Source organism: Paracoccidioides brasiliensis, assembly GCF_000150735.1.
Source record: "Paracoccidioides brasiliensis Pb18 unplaced genomic scaffold supercont2.17, whole genome shotgun sequence".
Classification (NCBI taxonomy): domain Eukaryota; kingdom Fungi; phylum Ascomycota; class Eurotiomycetes; order Onygenales; family Ajellomycetaceae; genus Paracoccidioides; species Paracoccidioides brasiliensis.
This window is the reverse complement of record NW_011371374.1, coordinates 181,536-198,659: the sequence shown is the minus strand read 5'-3', so window position 1 is coordinate 198,659 and position 17,124 is coordinate 181,536. Positions and strand designations below refer to the sequence as shown.

Sequence of the window (17,124 nt, the reverse complement as noted above, 5' to 3'; positions counted from 1 at the left end):
ATTAGGCTGGTTGGGCTATTTTAGCGGGTTGAAGACTCATATCATCCTAGGGTTCCACAGTTATCAAGTCACATTTTTGCTAACTAATAGTTAAACTATATCTGTATAAATAAGCATCTGGTATCCCGTGGTTGGTGTTTTTTGCTACGGCCTTAACTATACAGTCCTACCTGATGCGATACGGCTCAACGGAAGTGACGAGAATACCTTGTTTATAGTCCCATGATTCCGGCTTTTCGACGGCACAGAGTTTGAAACCCTGACCGGTTCAGTTCAGTTTAGTTCCATTCTACCAGACAAATGAAGACACATGCTCGCAGCTCTTTGAGGGAAATACTCTCAGCATGCAAGAAAAGAGAACCGCAATACATATATACCAGTACTTTTTCGCTGTTGGTGTAAAGGTTTGAGTCGGATACGTTTCGTTGAACCGCTAAAGAGGGAAGATTTTCGAAAAATGGTCCTGGAACGATTCCTTTTCCTTTTCTACCGATTCGCTGATACGCACATCCATACATGGGCTGTCTAGGTTCCTATCCTGTTATCCTGTGCAATTATGGATTTGAATATATGGAATACATAGGCACTTTTGTCCAATCTAGGTAATGCTTTGGGTGGCACCGATTATGTTCGCAGCATATGGGGTGCATGGTAGAATATGAGGACGTGCATGCATTCAAGCTACAAAACATACATGTCCATGACTCACTCGATAATGATATTGAAACGATTTGCAGATAATTGGAACTGTTGGTTCCATGAGATGACGGCTTAATCCGCGGCTAAGAGGATTATATTCAAGTAGGTTCTATGTCCAGGTTGTTAATTGTTAATACAGTGTTGGTTCTTTTGTTTCTATATCTTCTTTTTTCATTTTGTTTATTTATTATTATCAGTATTATATAGTTATTCCCTTTTTTTAATATATATATTTAGTACATAGAACATATCATATAGGCTCTCATCAGTCAATCGGTCAGGTCGTATTGGCATCTCTCTTTTTCTCAGAGAGAAGATCACCTTCGCTTAACTCCCGGATCATGGAGTTTATCTCTTCTCTAACCCCCCACGCGTTCTTTCGCATACCGGATATTATCATGTATATCCTTGGAGTTCCCGCAGTTTTAAGGATTGATCCCTTTGACGCACTGGTTGTAAGTGGTCTCCTGACTTCTGATCTCTCACTCCTCCATTCGCCATCCGGCCATGATGGCAAACCATGAACAAGCTTCCACAGGAGCCTTTTTTATTTCTAATTTAATATTTTTTACACAGTTTTAAGAGAGAGTACGTTTGGGAAAGATAGAGGGACAGAGAGACAGAGAGGACAATATTCTCTCCTCTCAATTTCAGTCAATCCTCATCCACGTCACCGAAGGCACCGATATCAACAACTCTTCGAGACTGCGTTCCATGCTATAACAATGTGCAGACCGCACCATACGGTGGCAGGAGCAGAGGGGGTGGTCATGATTTTGAGAAGTGTCCTTCCAGGAAAGCCAATTTTTTCTCTCTCAAAAGATTCTAGAACGTACGCCATACGACTCCCATTCTCTTCTTAGGAAAGCAGTTAAGCTTTTCTCAGGACAGAGAAAGTAATGAGTATGCCAAGTGCCGCTTGATGAGTTCTTTCTGATGATTGACTGACCCAGGTCTCTAGCAGAGGTGAGTATTTCAATGGCACTGAAGAGGTGAAAGGGCCTTCTTCTTTGATTTGAAAATATGTCTCTCAAAGCACGGTTAATTTGGGTTCATTTGAGTCGGGGAGAGGGGATGGTGCTCCCGGAGATGATTAGCCTCAGCACGTTCCACAAAATTTGTTGAAGGCAATGGATAGATACCCGCCTAGCAAGTGGGACTGGGAGATCGGGAGGTTGGAGATTAGAATTGATTCGTCAGGTGGCGGACGGTGCTGGAAGTTACGGTACCTCGCGAAATCCATGATGTCAAAGAGCAGGTTCTTCGGCTCACCAATGCTAATTCCATCTTCAAGTGACCGGAGGCCCGTCCGTCCTGTATGTATGAACGTACGAGGCGCAATGATTCATCACTGGATTAAAGAGGTCTTTTTTTTTATCATTTGAATAAATATGCTGGCGCGGTTGCCCTCTGAAATTGCAAAAAGACTTCGAACTCGTAACACCTGGGAGAAAGCGGGCTAGCTAGTGAAGATATGTTTGCAGTGTTGTGTAGAACTGTTGCTTCGAGGATTTTCAAGGGTGTACTTAGTGACGAATGGCTGTATATTTTGTCGTTAGTTACTAAACTGATGCTGCAGTCTGCAGGTTGGCTTTGCAGATAAGGTTAAGCCGTGGCCTGAGCGTAGATCCCTTGAACGGCCGTTGACCACCAAGGGAGCCAGTCGGCGGCTTTACGCTGAAAGGAAAAGAAAAGAAATAATGTAGAAAAAGGAAGAAGCAAAAAAATCGAAAATTTAGAAGAAGAAGAAGAAGAAGAAGAAGTAGAAGTGGTATCTATGGGTTATTGAAAATACCTCGTGTTATTGATGTGTTTTGGGTTGTACTTCTTCGACCAACATTCCGGAAAGACAGGAGAAGATATGGCTATGGAACGGAAATGGAACGATATCCAAATAAATCACCTGGGAGCTAGAAGCGGGCAATCTTCTAGAAAATGGCTGAAATCGGGATGGAAGAAATCATAGACGACTTGGGAACAAAGAATGAGGGACTGGAAAAAGGGGGGGGGGGATGTGATGGTACGGTCCAGAACTAGCATGGCTAGTTTCCCCCGCAATTGGAAACCCGTCCCACGACATGAGGAAGAATATTGATCCAATGATTCCGATCCGTCGCCCTCCCACCCAAATATCTATTTTCGATTCTATATTTCTTCTTCCTACCATTGAATTGCATGATCGTGATAGGCTGTTGACGACACATTAATAAAAAAAAATTAAAAAAAAAATTGGAATGTCGACCACTGCAGCCTCTGGCAAACGAAAGTGGATGATAAAGGTAACTATTGTAAAACAGGCCACAAGTTGTCACCGTTCTTGTTCAAGAGGGCAGACCGTGCTAGACAGAGAACCGTGAAAGGGATGAGTGAGCAGCGAGCAACTTGAGGACAGGGGAGTTGGTGGTTAGATTAAATCATGTCCATATTGGCTCAACCCGCGCTCTTAAAGACTTTTTTAAAAGAGAGGCCACGATGGCGCTATTGTGTGCGAATTAGTTATAGCAGGGATATCCAAAAAAAAAAAACGGTGAGGAATTAGTTAGTTGCGCATTTGCTAACTTCTCGAAGCTGTAAACCTTTCGGTATTTGAAGAATAATAAATATATCGACAGTTATAAGAGGTACATAGAAGAAGTAACATTATAAAAGCAGTTCATGCCCACTCCATTGTCTTGTGGTGGTGTTGGCTAATGTCCCTTCAATATCGCTTCAAGCCCTCTCAAGAGTGCCTAGTTTTCTAGCGGCTTCTCGAAGCCTGGGATCCCCGTCGTTTGCCTATTCCAGCCTATTATTAGCAGGCTGCAGCGGATAGTTCATGCCTAGCAGTTCTAAGCACCCCACTAATACGCCCTAAGGCTAAGCTATAGCTCGCCTTCAGCTGTTCTTCCCGCTATGATCCTATTATCCATCACCCCTTAACAAATAAAAACCTGCCCGTAATAACGACAATAATAGGCCCTGTCCTGCCCCTTCCCGGTATCACTGGACTGTCCCTCTGTCGGTCTCCCATGCTCTCTCCGCTTAAACCACGTTAACTTAAACCACCTCTTTACCGCCTCCCACATCCCATTCTTTCTACATCAATGCTCGTCACCTCCAACTCCATCACAATCACTTCTGCCCTGCTGATCTCTTCATCCCTCTAACCCCTCCTCATACCGTTATCCAGTTTCCCCGCTCCATCCTGACAGACTTTGTCCGTACCAACCAAACCGCCCCAGAACTACCTCGCTACAGACAAGCTGGCTCATTTATTTGCCTCAAGAGGTCCCCTCGCAATGGCCCGTAATATGTTCCCCAGCCCCAACCCTTTCGGCAGTGGGACCTCCGACGTCTCCAAGATAGAAGAAGAAGACGAATTCATCTCGTCCCCCACACAAACCAACTTCCACCACACCGCCCCCGGTCATCAATATCTTGCCGCTACCTCTCGTTCCCCCACAGATCATCCAGCGGGCCCTAGCGGACTCAGCAACAGCACCAGCACCAGCGCAGCTGGAGGTGGAGGAGGCGACGCAGAAGCCGACGGCGACTCATTCCACCGCAACCCCTTCTCCAGTGTTCCCCAAGAATCCCATGCTCCCTCCTCCTTTCCCCCATCCGGCACCAGCATTAGCACCAGCCCCCCAGACCCCAGCTTCCCAAACAACTACGCCCTAGGTCGCCGCACCTCCGTCTCCGCCGAATCCCTGAACCCCTCCAACTCAGGCGCAGACAGCTGGATCCCCCCCTACCACCCCAAAACCCCTGTCCAACTCTCCCGCCTCCAAAAAGCCGTCTCCACAAACTTCCTCTTCACTCACTTGGATGACGAACAGTTCCGCACAGTGCTCAACGCCCTCGTCGAAAAGCCAATACCGGCAAAGGACATCAAGGTCATCACCCAAGGCGACGCAGGTGACTTCTTCTACATCGTCGAAAATGGTGTGTTCGACGTCTACATCAACCCAGCCGGCTCCGTGCAACCGGGCGGCGCCGCAGGCCTAGGCACGAAAGTCACAACCATCGGTCCGGGAGGCTCATTTGGTGAATTGGCACTAATGTACAATGCCCCCCGTGCCGCCACCGTCATCTCAACAGTTCCCAAATCCACCCTCTGGGCCCTGGACCGCATCACCTTCCGCCGCATCCTGATGGACTCCGCCTTCCAACGACGCCGCATGTACGAAGCGTTTCTCGAAGAGGTTCCCCTTCTCTCCTCCCTACGTCCCTACGAGCGCGCCAAGATCGCAGATGCGCTGGACACAGTCAAGCACAGCGCGGGCTCTACGATTATCAAAGAGGGGGATCCTGGTAATACGTTTTATTTACTTGAATCTGGGGAGGCGGAGGCGTTTAAGCAGGGCATTGAGGGGCCTGTGAAACATTATAAGCGGGGGGATTATTTTGGGGAACTTTCGTTGTTGGATGAAAAGCCTAGGGCGGCGAGTGTGGTTGCCAAGACGGATGTGAAGGTTGCGCAATTGGGGAGGGATGGGTTTAAGAGGCTGCTTGGATCTGTGGAGGATATTATGAGGCGGGCGGAGTATGAGACTGCTGCTTCTAATGGTGGTGCTTCTAATGCGACGAATGAGAGTGATTCTGCGCAGAAAGGGAGGTAGGGGTTTATTTCCATATCTAGGATGCCGCTTCATATTTTTATTCTATTTTGCTTTTTATTCGGTTTATTTCTTACTTTCAGAGTAAATCTGGTGGTTTGTTCCTTCTTCACTTTTTCACTTTTCATTATCATTTAGGATCGCTTTTGTGTTTTCATTTGCTCCTGTTTTTTTTTAACTCCGAAGTTTTCTGTTGGGCGTCGTCTCTGCATATATGCATTGTGTTTTATTTTTTTTTATTTATTATCTAGTTTTTCGGCTGCGCAGGGTGATAAGACGAAGGCTGTTCCCTACCACTCCCCCCTCTGAAACAAAGTAAAACTAAAAAATAGCAAGTTGAACTCTTCTAAATTTTATTTTAGGTGAAGGGATGGAGGGGCGGGGTGGAGCGGAGCGGGTTAATTCACTAGGGCTGAAAAGTGGAGCATGATGAATATTAGTGATTGATGAATGACGACCTAATATCAAAAATGGGAAAAACAAGCTCAAAAGGAAAATGGTAATGCGAACAAAAGAAAAAAAAAAAAGAAAGAAAAAAAAAAAGGAAAAAGAAAAAAAAAATACCCAAAAAAATTAAAGAATGAATGAAATGTGAAGTGAAATGTGAAGCTGCTTTTTGATGATTTTTGACAAATAATTTGACCCAATGCTCTTTTTCAAATGTAGGATTCTGGGAAAAAATAATGAAGAAAAACCAACCCCGCATGTTCTATAACTATTCTATTACTCACCTGCCCAATCCACGAACACTGCCAGCCTTTTTAATCATTCAATTGTCGTCTCAACAGCTATTTTCTTTTCCCTCCCTTCTTCCTTTTGGATTTTTGTTTGATGGGGTGAATTTCTATATAACATAGTTAGTTACCATCTGCCTGCTGCTTTTCTCCATATAATTTTTAGTTATGGTGTTTTTAATTGGAATTTCCGTCTTTCCTCTTCACTTTTCCCTCTCCTCCTCCTATTCTCTGCTTCTTGATGTTGCTGTTGTCTCCCCGCCTTATTCTAATCAAGCCATATGTCCCTGGCCCATAATCGTGAAACTTAAACCTACAAAACTTGCAAGTGGTAAAACATACGTTGTATATTTCATGACGTTAGATCCGTTCACCCTTTCTCAAACGCAAGAAGTAAAAAGGCTATAACTATATCACACAATAACCTATGTATCGTACCAAAAATACCAAAGCCGAAATAGCTACCCCTTCCCAGCTACCCCCCGCCCCCCAACCAGCCCAAAATCATCTTCTAACAACCAAATCGCTCCTGATAACCCACTTCTCCCCTTCCGTCACCTCCCGCCCCTCATGCAGGAGACAGCTCTCCCCATGCCTATGCAGCAGCGCCATTCCCGCCTCTAGTCCCACGACAACCGGGTCCGGCTGTCGGGATGCCTTTGTGGGCTTCTCGGGGTAGAAGGCAGTTTCCCCTCCTGTGCAGGTTGTTAGGTAGATTAGGAGGGTCCAGGTAGTTTTTGCGCGGATGGTGGTAGTGGTGGTGGTGGTGTTGTTGTTAGTTGGAGACGGAGAGGGGATGGAGAGGGGGACGGAGTCGTCGTCTATAAGGGGGACAATTGGTTTTGTTAGAGATGGGTGGAATTTGTGATTGTGATTATGTATAGTAGATAGGGAAGAGGTGGGGGTTGGGGCGGAATCCGTGTAGATCTCTCCCTACACTGCCCCTTAAAAGATATGTATGCACATATACATTTACTGTACAGTCCGTACATACGTCATCTATATTTTACAACCCCCATTTCTCTGGTATTCTGATATCTAGGTGGAATCAAAATAATAATAATAATAAAATAGCATATAACTTACAATGTCTATCGAAAAACTGCCCAGGCCCATATCTATAAATCCGTATATTCGGATTCAGCCCCAGGACCTCTCCTCCCCACAACCCCTGCCCACCACCCCCACTCTCATCAGAAAGCACCAGCTCCCTCAACGCAGTCGAGCTCCACAACCTCTCCGCAAATGCCGGATCATGCACATGGAACCTATCGTTGAAACGCACAGCCTCTCCCCTCTTGGGTCGTGTGGGCGTTGTGACCAGCGGCAGTGAGGAGAGGAAGGAGACGTAGGTTTTGCAGAGGGTTCCGGTGAAGAGGTTTCGGATTATGAGGATTTGATCCTTGAGGAGGGTTGTGAGGTGGAGGTCTGACGGGGGGATGAGCGGTTTGAGGGGGGGCCAGTTTGGGGGCGTGGTGTTTGTGCTGGTGCTAGGTATGGAGGTAGAGGTTGTTTTGGAGGGGGTTTGTTTTGCGGAGGATTTTTTGTTGGCTTTTGGTGCCATTGTTCTAGGTATATTGTGTATATCTATGTCTTACTATTGCTTTTCTCGTTGGGTGTCTGTTATATTTTGGGTCTACTATTTACAAGGGATGTGGCTTCGGATTGAATGTGGTTTGATATCACAACTTAAAGAGTCAGATTAGTGTCGGCTTCGTGATTCAAATGATTGAGGTGGGAATTGACTTGTAAATCATGAAAGATAAAAATACCTTAGGGCAAGAGGCAAGAAAGATTTATATGGGATGATAAATATAAAATCAGATGAAGACTTACGCTGTTCGAATCCCCACCTTCACCATGCTATCACTTGCCGCCTTGAATGGACAACCGCGGGACGTTGGGGAGATATTCCGGGGGGGGTTTTCCAAGAAGAGTCTGGAGAACAACAGGTATGAAAAAGAAAATGACCGATGCAGGGCTCGAACCTGCGATCTCCCGCGATTTCGCTGTAAAGCGGGCGCCTTGACCACTGGGCCAATCGATCTGTCTTAGAGATTTGTAATCGGACTACCTACCTAAACTTCTACAGAGAGGGGAATAAGGTTTTTAAGGGCCTCATATTTGACTTTTGTTGGCCAGAGTACAGGGTGGATGGAGCCGGATTACATGTGTGAATGGGAGGTCAGTCCACATTCTGTTTCTTCCTACTGTCATGTATACAAGTAGCTGTCGTAGTGGCACAATGCTTGCCTTGCCCCCACAAATCCAATTGTCCCCTCCGAGTTATTGTGGGTGGAAACCTATGAATGGTTACATAATAGCATAGTATGGATGGTATCTTTTCGCTTCTTAGAATAGGCGCCCTTTCTTCGAGAGTTGGAGACTTCCCCATCATTTTAACTGATTTTCACGCCCTCAGTTTGGTTAAACTTCCTATTCTGAAGACAAACAGACATCCAAATTTCATATTCAATTTCAAGGTGCTAGATTCCTTGGCTTTGTTCCCAGGGATCACGGAAGTTTTACTGTGCTTTTCCCGGAAGATCTACCCACACAAAATATTCCTTATATCAGAGCAAATTGGTCAATCAAGCGACACAGCGTCCGACATCCTGGGAGGGAATATAGACGGGCGGAAGTGTGGTAATTTCAGAGGAAAGCAGGATGTCAATTGAAGTAAATACATCGTATACGGCGGATGCAATCATTTGTTAGCACGCACTGTCTGGGGAAAGCATTCTTCCATCTATGTATAGAGCACAGCCGCAGTTGTGATGAGTCAGCAGCGCACTAGACCCAAATCGGATAGCTAAACGATGCGTCCAGGCGGACTATACCGAAGTAAGCCTAAGTACGCCAGATCAAGTTCTGTCTGTCTACGGTTGACTGCAGCTGCCCAAGGAGAAACCCTACAAGGATTGACTGCATTTCTTCAACTTCACCGCTTTGAGCTCGAGCAGGTTGGGTTGGTCCCTGGCAACTGCATGCAAATGTCGTCGTCTCAGACCCTGACGACGTCGCTGATGGGCCATCCGCCTCACGATGCGGCGCCAGATCGGTCTGCCTACAATCTCAGTGACTGTTCCCGGGACCTCCCGGCCGATGTACCGAACAAGGTTGCCGCCTTGTCCGCCCTCTCGGGTATGCGTTTCCTTCAAACTTCTATATAGCCGTTGTCATATGGAACTGACTCAATATGATATGTGTAGATGACTACAAGAAACAGACCGATCGGGAAAAGCAAAGTGCCGCGAGTGCTCTTCTAGCCCAACTTTTTGCCAACAAGCCGACTGCCAATGATACAACACAAGATGCCCTGCCAACCAAACTCGCAGCTGATGACCCCAGAAAAGACAAGGATGTATTGCCGGAACAACCCTCGAACGTCTCAGAACCACCAGCGCAATTGGAGAACAATGTGAATGGCACTGGCGCTGGGGCTGTTGATGTGAATGACCCTGCGATGGAGCCTGGTTGGGGAGTTAACAACAACGGAGTGAATGAGGGAATGAAAAAAGAACAAGATATCCTTGCCGATGTGTTACAAGGGGTTCCAGAGGCAAACATATCCAAGGATTTAGACATGAGGTTGGATACCTTACGGAACAACAATGATAAGATGGAATCGGAGCTAGAAAAACTTTGCTCCGGTTTGCTACCCTTGGGTACCCCTAAAAACACGAAGGAAGCACTGCGACAGAATGAACTGCTCACAGACGCTTACTTCAATGGAGATGTTCATTTCGGCCCAACTCCCCGTATTGTTAACTATCCAGAACCCCCACCACATACCGACGGGGAAAATTCTCAGGCCGCGACGGAGTCTATCGCCGGTTCTGAACCCCGCATTCAGGCCTTCGCAAAACTAGAGTTTGACGATGGACATTTCTACGTCAACACATACTCGTTTATTTTGGGCCGCGATGTCCGCGCTGCTCGCGCTGCCTTGCAGCGGGAACTCCAAGTCAGACAGGCAAGAGCGCAAAGCTCAAGTGGGGGGAATAAGTCCTATAATACCCCAAATCGCGTGAAGCATGAAGGAAGTGCTATAATGGGCAGTGTGGTCAGTGATAGAGGTGGCATCATGGGCTTCGATCCTGACGTCCCCCAGCAATTCCCGCCCCAAGTGAGCTGGAAGTCATCCAATTCATCCCATGGCGACCAACGTCGTCCAACTTTACACATGGCCGCTGCAGAAGTCCCCTCTGCTTCTCTCGAGACTCCAGAAATAACAAAAGACTACAATGCTCTTGCGATGCAGTCATTGCGGTCAAGAAATGACCCTAAGCCTGTCGATACGTTGTCATTATTACCTTCGCCGGACGCGTGTCCAACAATACCAATTCATCCTCCCGCACCTTCTAATGGCTCCGTCGCCACTCATCGTGGTATATCTAGAAAGCACGTCAAAATCGCCTACAACTTCGACCGAAATCTGTTTGAGATGGAAGTTATCGGAAGGAACGGGGCTTTCATGGGTGCGGATTGGCTTGCGCCGGGCCAGGTGAGGCCGCTGCACAGTGGTGACTTCATCCAAATAGGTGGTGTCCGTGTGAGATTTGTGCTTCCAGATGTTCCGGTTGGTGAAACTGGAGCAGACCAAGATGAACCTGAAATAATCGATGGAGATGAAGAGGAAGTTGCAGGAAATCAAGGAGAGCAGGATGCTAGAGCGGGCAGTGACGCTGAGGTGGTTGATAACATGGACAGGGATGGCTCGGAATTCAGTGGAGCGGAAGATCGACCAACACCAATGAAAGCTAACAAGGAGCCAGCACCTAAGTCGAAAGTCACAGCTGAAGTCAGCCCGGAGAGTTCTGCCCAGCCTGCTCGTCGTCGCGGGCCTGGTCGCCCACCCAAAGACGGAATCATGTCCAAGAGAGAACGAGCTGAAATAGCTAGGGAACAGAAACTGGCTGCCAAACGAGAAGCCAACGGTGGTGTGACGCCTCCTCCTTTAGGTCGCGGAAAGACTGGAAAGACTGGGAAAGAATCCGGGCAAGACGATCCTCCGAGCGCAAAGGCAGAGAAACGTAAATACACCAAACGGAAGAAGCCCGATTCAACTTCTAACGACATGGCTATTCCCTCTATTGAAGGTGGCGATGCTAATGCTACCATCGGCGCTGAAGATGTCCCCAAACAGACGCCTATTAAAAAACGAAAGCCGTCGAAATCTCCGTCACCCGATTATCCCCCTGAAAGTTTCTACACCAGCGAGGACCTCGCGAAGCCTCCATATAACTATGCGGTTCTCATTTTCGACGCTCTGTCCGAATCGCAGACGCCAATGACTCTGAAACAAATATATCGCGCGCTTAAGTTGAAATATCCATACTTCCGGTTTAGATGTGAGACTGAGGGCTGGACATCAAGCGTTCGCCATAATCTTAACGGAAATGCTCATTTGTTTGAACACGCAGAAAGGGACGGGAAAGGATGGTCGTGGAAGCTCACACCCGGGGCATCTGTTGATAAGGAAAAGAAACGGAGGCCCTCACCCCCTCCTCCCTCACATACTACCTCGCAATCTACCCACAATCTCACAAACAGCCAATCCTACCTGGCGCCCACTTCAGGCACACAGTTTAATACCCCCCGTCCGAACGTGCCCGATCGTCACAACTCTCACCCCTTCGCATTACCCACTATAGGTAACGGCCAGTCTCCTCTTGGAGGAGGTCCGGCGCTGTCACATAATAGTCCTTACTCCATACCAAATCCCGCTGCTCTCTCACTCCCACCTGCACTGCGTAAAAATCTACTGCCCACATTTGCCAATTCCACAACTTCGACATACAGGTCACCGTATGCCTCAGCTCCGCCTCCCGAGATATTACAAGCACAACAACAGCAAAAGCAACAACGACCACCTCCGTCAATACCACCGCTACAGCAGCAGCAACAAAATCTTCCGCAACAACAGTCCAGCGCCCCTGTTCCTCCGCAACTACAACAATCCCAAAAGGATCCCACACAACAACCACAACCGCAATTACAGCAGTCGCAGCAACAACAGCAGCGACAGCAGCAACAGCAACAAACCCCACAACGGATGCCCCCCCCTGAACAATACAAATTCCTCAATCACACCCCTCATCCCATCCAAAGTACCCGACCACCTTCCTCTAATAGCGTTCCCTCCAAACCGCCTTCAGCACCTCCAACGAACCAGCCCCAGCCGCAATACCAGCCTCAAACCCTTCCTCCATCCCAGCCTCCCAATACCCATCCTAATACCCATACCCATACCCAACCACCATCGGCACTCCCACCTCAAAATCCAACCACCCACTCTCCCCCCGCGCCTCCTCCAGCTCCTGAACCTGAACCTGAACCCGAACCCGAACCATCATTCCTCGACCGAGCAAACCAAGCCATCGATAATTTCGAAGCAGTGCTAATGGAAGACTACGAAGATAAAGAATATATCTCCAAAGTCTTACGAAGCGCTCGCAACCGTGTGCTCAATGGTGCAACGGAAAGTTCATTCCCCGGCGGTGAACCGAAGGATGAATCTGTTATTATCGATGCCTTGAAGGGGATTATTGCGGGGTTAAATGAGGAGTGATTCGATTTTCTTTTTTTTTTTTGTTCCACCTCCCCTTCCTTCCCCCTTTTGGTATCGCCGAGTTTGGAAATGGGGTGCGTGTTTGCCGTTTTATGCCGGAAAGGAAGTTGATTTCCGTTGGTTTACATACCCATTGGTTTGTCGTCGTTGTTGTTTTCTTTTTTTTAATTGGCCTCCTTTCCCGGCCCTCCCCACAACTTTTTACCGTTCACTTCCACAGTCTTGTCTATCAATGATCTTTGCATTGGGGTTGGATCCTTTTCCTTTTTTTGGCATTCCATGCATAGATAAGCTACTCTATCATATCCATTAGCAGTTTTTCCTTTCTTTAAATAATTTTCCTCCTTTCCGTTCTTACGATCGAATGAGAAACGAAGGAAATGATTCTCATTACATCTTTCTCTCCTTTATTTGGGGGGGAGTGGGAGTGGGAAGTGTTGGGGCAATGCTGGGTTTTTAAATCTGGTTTAGGGGATGGTGATCTTTGTTTTTGTTCACTCCATTTTCATAGGGAGAAGGGGGAAACTGCAGGTGCTTATTATAAGATGGCTGCTTTCTAAGTTTTTCTTTTTGTCAATAGAATATCCGCAAGCATATGCGCATACATATATGTCTGCATTGGTGTGGTTTCCTTTTGCAGATATTATTCATCTCATCTATTCTGTACTCTTTATTTCTTTCTGTTGCATCCTTTCTTCCTTTTGATCCGGATCTCGATCCTTGTTCAAAAACCAATGTAAATGGGAAAACGCCCTAGTGTCCGTCTCTATGCCTATGGTAGCTACCTATCTATCTAGGTGCCCATCCGTTACTTCTGATGGGAGGAGCTGGTGGACTGATATCGCTTTGTCTTGTTCTTATCAAGTATTTTATATACCCCATTAGAACAGGTTGCTTTGGTTAAATTTCTATCATAAAGCTAGGTTTAAATGAGGCACATATGATACACGCCCATTGTTTCTGGATAGCATCAATTCCTGAGATATTGGATGCCTTTTGGGGACGAGGCAATGGGAAGCGTACTAGTACTGTTGGTGGAGGTAGGCACAATAGCTACAAGGTGGGCTTTTCCAGCGTAATGCGTAAAGTTACAGGATTATGGATTTAGATGGTTTTTTACTTCCCCTTTTTATATATATACGGGTTAGTTAACAGATATGGCTAGATGTAGCTGGGGGGTGGAAAAGAAAAGAAAAGAAAGCGCTGGGAGAATGGGATTCCCGTATCATCATATCCATATGCAAAAGGGAACACTTACAAATAAGCAGGGATACAGGCATTAAAAAAGGACACCTACATAAACAGACTGTAAAGGAGGTATGAATCAGGAGACTCCGCGTCATATAATGGAAACGTTGAAGGAGAAGGGGTGAAGAAAATCAGAGGAAAATAGAAGCTCCCGACGCCGATATGAGAGTTTATGAAGTAGGTAACCTAGCATCGACGCACAGAATACCCGGGATACAATAAAGTGGGAGGAGATAGGGACGATGCGAGATTCTGAAGGAAACGGGAAAGGTTTCTCCTCTCAGCCCAAAATAGAGTGTGAACCTTTTGCCCGAATGCATTTGGAAAAGTTGGGCATGCGGATGTATTCAACTATTCTCATTCTCAATGAAAGATAGTAAAGGAAGTGCATGCATTACATGGCCATCTCTGCTCGGAGTTTCGCCAGCTCTGCTTCCTCATCCTCTTCTTCTGTGGCTCTTTCTTTGCCTTTGACTGTGGAAGGACATTTTGATATGTTAGTTTTCCTTTTTTTTATAACAAGATCATATAGGACGCCACATGACCGCAAGGGTAATGATAACTCACGTGGTCCATTTGCGGCTGCTGGTAGGGTACCAAGCTGATCTGCAACTGGCACAGTTCCAGTTTTGAGCATTCTCTCGTCAATCTGTTCTTGTTCCATGCCCTCCAGTTCTGCTTCAAGCTCCATCTCGTCTAGCGGCTCGCCGATGGTGTTGTTTGTAATGGCGTTTACAATCTCCTCGTTGAGTGCATGTTGCTCTCGTAGTTGGTCCCTATTAGTCATATCATGTTAGCCCACTGCTACCTTTGTCTCAAGATATGGGACGTATTATTGATGGCCAGGGAGATGATGGCAAGCGACATACATTGTCTCATCCACTTTCTCGATAGTAAGTCCGCTGTGGATTTTTTTCATGGCATTTCCAGCATTCTTCATTGCGAGGAGAGTTTCTTGGTTGATATTTGCTGCCTCGATAGAGGATATTTGTTGTTCGATTTGGATAATCTGGGCGCTTGTTTGTTCGAGGGATCGTTCATGAGCTTTCTTCCGTCGCAAGGCAGCTTTGGCAGCTATATAAAAGAGAAGATATTACGTTAGTTAACAACGACCACAGAAAGGACATTCCAGGTTAAGCTTCTTTATGGAGCTCGGCAGTTACTGAGACCGGTTTTCTGCTGCCTAGACCTCTGAAGCGGGATAGAACTGGGACTCTCCGAACAGACGTACCGTTTTTATTTGTAGTAACATGCTTCCGGGCTATAGCATCCTGTTCTGCCATTTGGTTTTCCAAATGCCTTTCTCTTTTCTGAAGCATATCAAGTTGTTGGCGCAGGGCCAGGATGGCATTTTTGGGGGCATCCTTCCTCTGCTGAGCAGATCCGCCGCCAAACCACGACCACATAGTTAACCGTCGAAGACTGGCCGGGAGACTGTAGAAATGTAACCAAGAAATGTAAAGGCCGAGGTAAAGTAACGGCAGTTTTAGGTACAACAAGGAGTCCAAGTTGGATGCGGGAGCAGCGATAGATATCAGCGTTGACAAATGCGGGATGTCGGAAAGGATGAGGACTGAAAACAAGCCGGGAGGGGATCCGGATGGTGATCGTAGGGTGGGAGATAACGGGATATGAAGGGAAGTGGTCTAAAGGAAGGACGCTGCAACTGAGAGGGTATTAGGAGATATATGGCTATAGTGGTTCGTTGACGGCGTGGTGATGATATTTTTGGCTGGATGAGAGTTGACTGCGATGGTGTGCAACTTTTGTTGGTGAGGCTCATTAACCAACTATGACATCCAAACCAAGGAATCGTCACGTGCACAACTTTAATTAAACATGCCTGCTTCCGCCCGATTAGTCAGCGGTTCCTTGAAAGTCTCCCGAAACTTCCCTGATAATAAAGTGGTACTTATATACAACTAACCACCCAGGTATATATATATATATACATTGGGAAAAAAGCATGTCCACTAAATATTATCCTTTTTACGTGTAAATATGGCATACAATAACGTCAATTTTTATCTGTTCCTTATATCATGAGCCAATGCCCCGGCCCTCTCCCTACAACGCGGGCGTTTCTCTCTGAAATTTCAGGATTCCCAGCAGGATCAAAAGTCCGCTTCCTTGGCTGGTGAGTGTGTCGATAGCACGGAGTGTCGTCGTTAGTTAAAGGTTGTGGTGCCAGAAATACATATAGCATTTAGAACATCAAATGAGAAATATATGTCTATTGATTCTTTTTTAAAAAAGCTAATATCATGCCACAGCGTTTCTTCCTACAACACTTCAACCGGCCATCTTACTCTCGAGCATAACTATCCATTTACATCGGGCGCCATACCCTCCATTTTTGTGGACGTAACTGTACTTCTGGGGTCTCTCAAAGCCACCGATCTGCAGGTCGGCGCCTGGCTAAATGTACTGGGCTACGTAAGGGAACGATTGTCGTCAAGGACGACAGCGAGCTCGTTGAACGGCACTCAGTCAACAGCTAGCGGAACTGGCAGGACGATATATGTTCAGGCTGTGATGGTTTTCTCTGCCGATGCTGTGCATCTTGGGGAGTATGAGCGTGTGCTCCAGGATTGGGAAGATGCGGATAGGAGGGTGAAAAGGCCCGATTAAGCGGCTCTGGATTCAATTCGAAAGCGATGAGATGTGATGCTGTCTGACTCGTCTCTTCCGGATGGCAAATCCAAAAGATTCCACTGCATTGTTCTAAGGGAATCATTTCCCCGTTGAGAATCACTGTAACTCGCGCCATTGTACCATCGACACGCATTCGGGTTCATCGACCATACCCAGGTCCCAACTCCCGAAAAGGGGTATAGGGGCATATTTGGGCAGAGATTTCTTTTTTCCCCAGCAGGCTAAAAGAGTCTACCAGCACATATTATTAAGTGTCGTTACACAATGAATGAACTTTCGAAATAATACTGCGGGATTGTTGGGCCTACGTAAATGTTCTGAAACAGTTAGATCGGAGAGAAGCAAACGTGGATGGAGGAGTCAATGCAAGGTTCGAAAGGGTGGAGCTATCCTAAGATGCATGTTATACGTTGCGGTTTATCTTTCCTTCTTTCTAATGTTTTCCCGTTCGTAAATAACCAAATAAATCTCCAAATGAACCTGAAACCAATGTGACCCGAACACGCATTGACGCAATTTGCCTATGTGCGAATATATTTAGGGTCTTGGCGTAATATGAAGAAATAAACAACTGGATGGGAAGAGCGCTCACAAAACTGTATAAACAAAACGCCAT

General features: G+C 46.6%; 5 protein-coding genes and 1 non-coding gene across 6 annotated transcripts; 3 read left to right on the top strand and 3 right to left on the bottom strand.

Moving 5' to 3' along the window:
* Window positions 1-3,977: 3,977 nt before the first annotated feature.
* Window positions 3,978-5,300, top strand: PADG_08191 (uncharacterized protein; the record flags this gene model as incomplete). Its single annotated transcript, XM_010765434.1, has 1 exon — window positions 3,978-5,300. The coding sequence occupies one exon, from the start codon at window positions 3,978-3,980 to the stop codon at window positions 5,298-5,300; it is 1,323 nt and encodes a 440-aa protein (XP_010763736.1).
* Window positions 5,301-6,535: 1,235 nt separating this feature from the next.
* Window positions 6,536-7,595, bottom strand: PADG_08190 (uncharacterized protein; the record flags this gene model as incomplete). The annotated part of the gene is made up of 2 exons (XM_010765433.1): window positions 6,536-6,852; window positions 7,118-7,595. The coding sequence occupies 2 exons, from the start codon at window positions 7,593-7,595 to the stop codon at window positions 6,536-6,538; spliced, it is 795 nt and encodes a 264-aa protein (XP_010763735.1).
* A 403-nt stretch (window positions 7,596-7,998) lies between these two features.
* On the bottom strand, window positions 7,999-8,078 carry PADG_12446. The gene has a single exon. It is a non-coding gene; the product is annotated as a tRNA-Val (tRNA).
* Window positions 8,079-8,850: 772 nt separating this feature from the next.
* PADG_08189 (uncharacterized protein) lies at window positions 8,851-12,605 on the top strand (the record flags this gene model as incomplete). The annotated part of the gene is made up of 2 exons (XM_010765400.1): window positions 8,851-9,175; window positions 9,244-12,605. 2 exons carry the CDS (start codon window positions 8,851-8,853, stop codon window positions 12,603-12,605), a joined length of 3,687 nt encoding a protein of 1,228 aa, XP_010763702.1.
* A 1,642-nt stretch (window positions 12,606-14,247) lies between these two features.
* Window positions 14,248-15,259, bottom strand: PADG_08188 (vacuolar-sorting protein snf7; the record flags this gene model as incomplete). The annotated part of the gene is made up of 4 exons (XM_010765432.1): window positions 14,248-14,327; window positions 14,421-14,629; window positions 14,723-14,927; window positions 15,085-15,259. 4 exons carry the CDS (start codon window positions 15,257-15,259, stop codon window positions 14,248-14,250), a joined length of 669 nt encoding a protein of 222 aa, XP_010763734.1.
* Window positions 15,260-15,895: 636 nt separating this feature from the next.
* On the top strand, window positions 15,896-16,484 carry PADG_08187 (uncharacterized protein; the record flags this gene model as incomplete). The annotated part of the gene is made up of 2 exons (XM_010765431.1): window positions 15,896-15,990; window positions 16,127-16,484. 2 exons carry the CDS (start codon window positions 15,896-15,898, stop codon window positions 16,482-16,484), a joined length of 453 nt encoding a protein of 150 aa, XP_010763733.1.
* Between the last annotated feature and the right edge of the window lie 640 nt (window positions 16,485-17,124).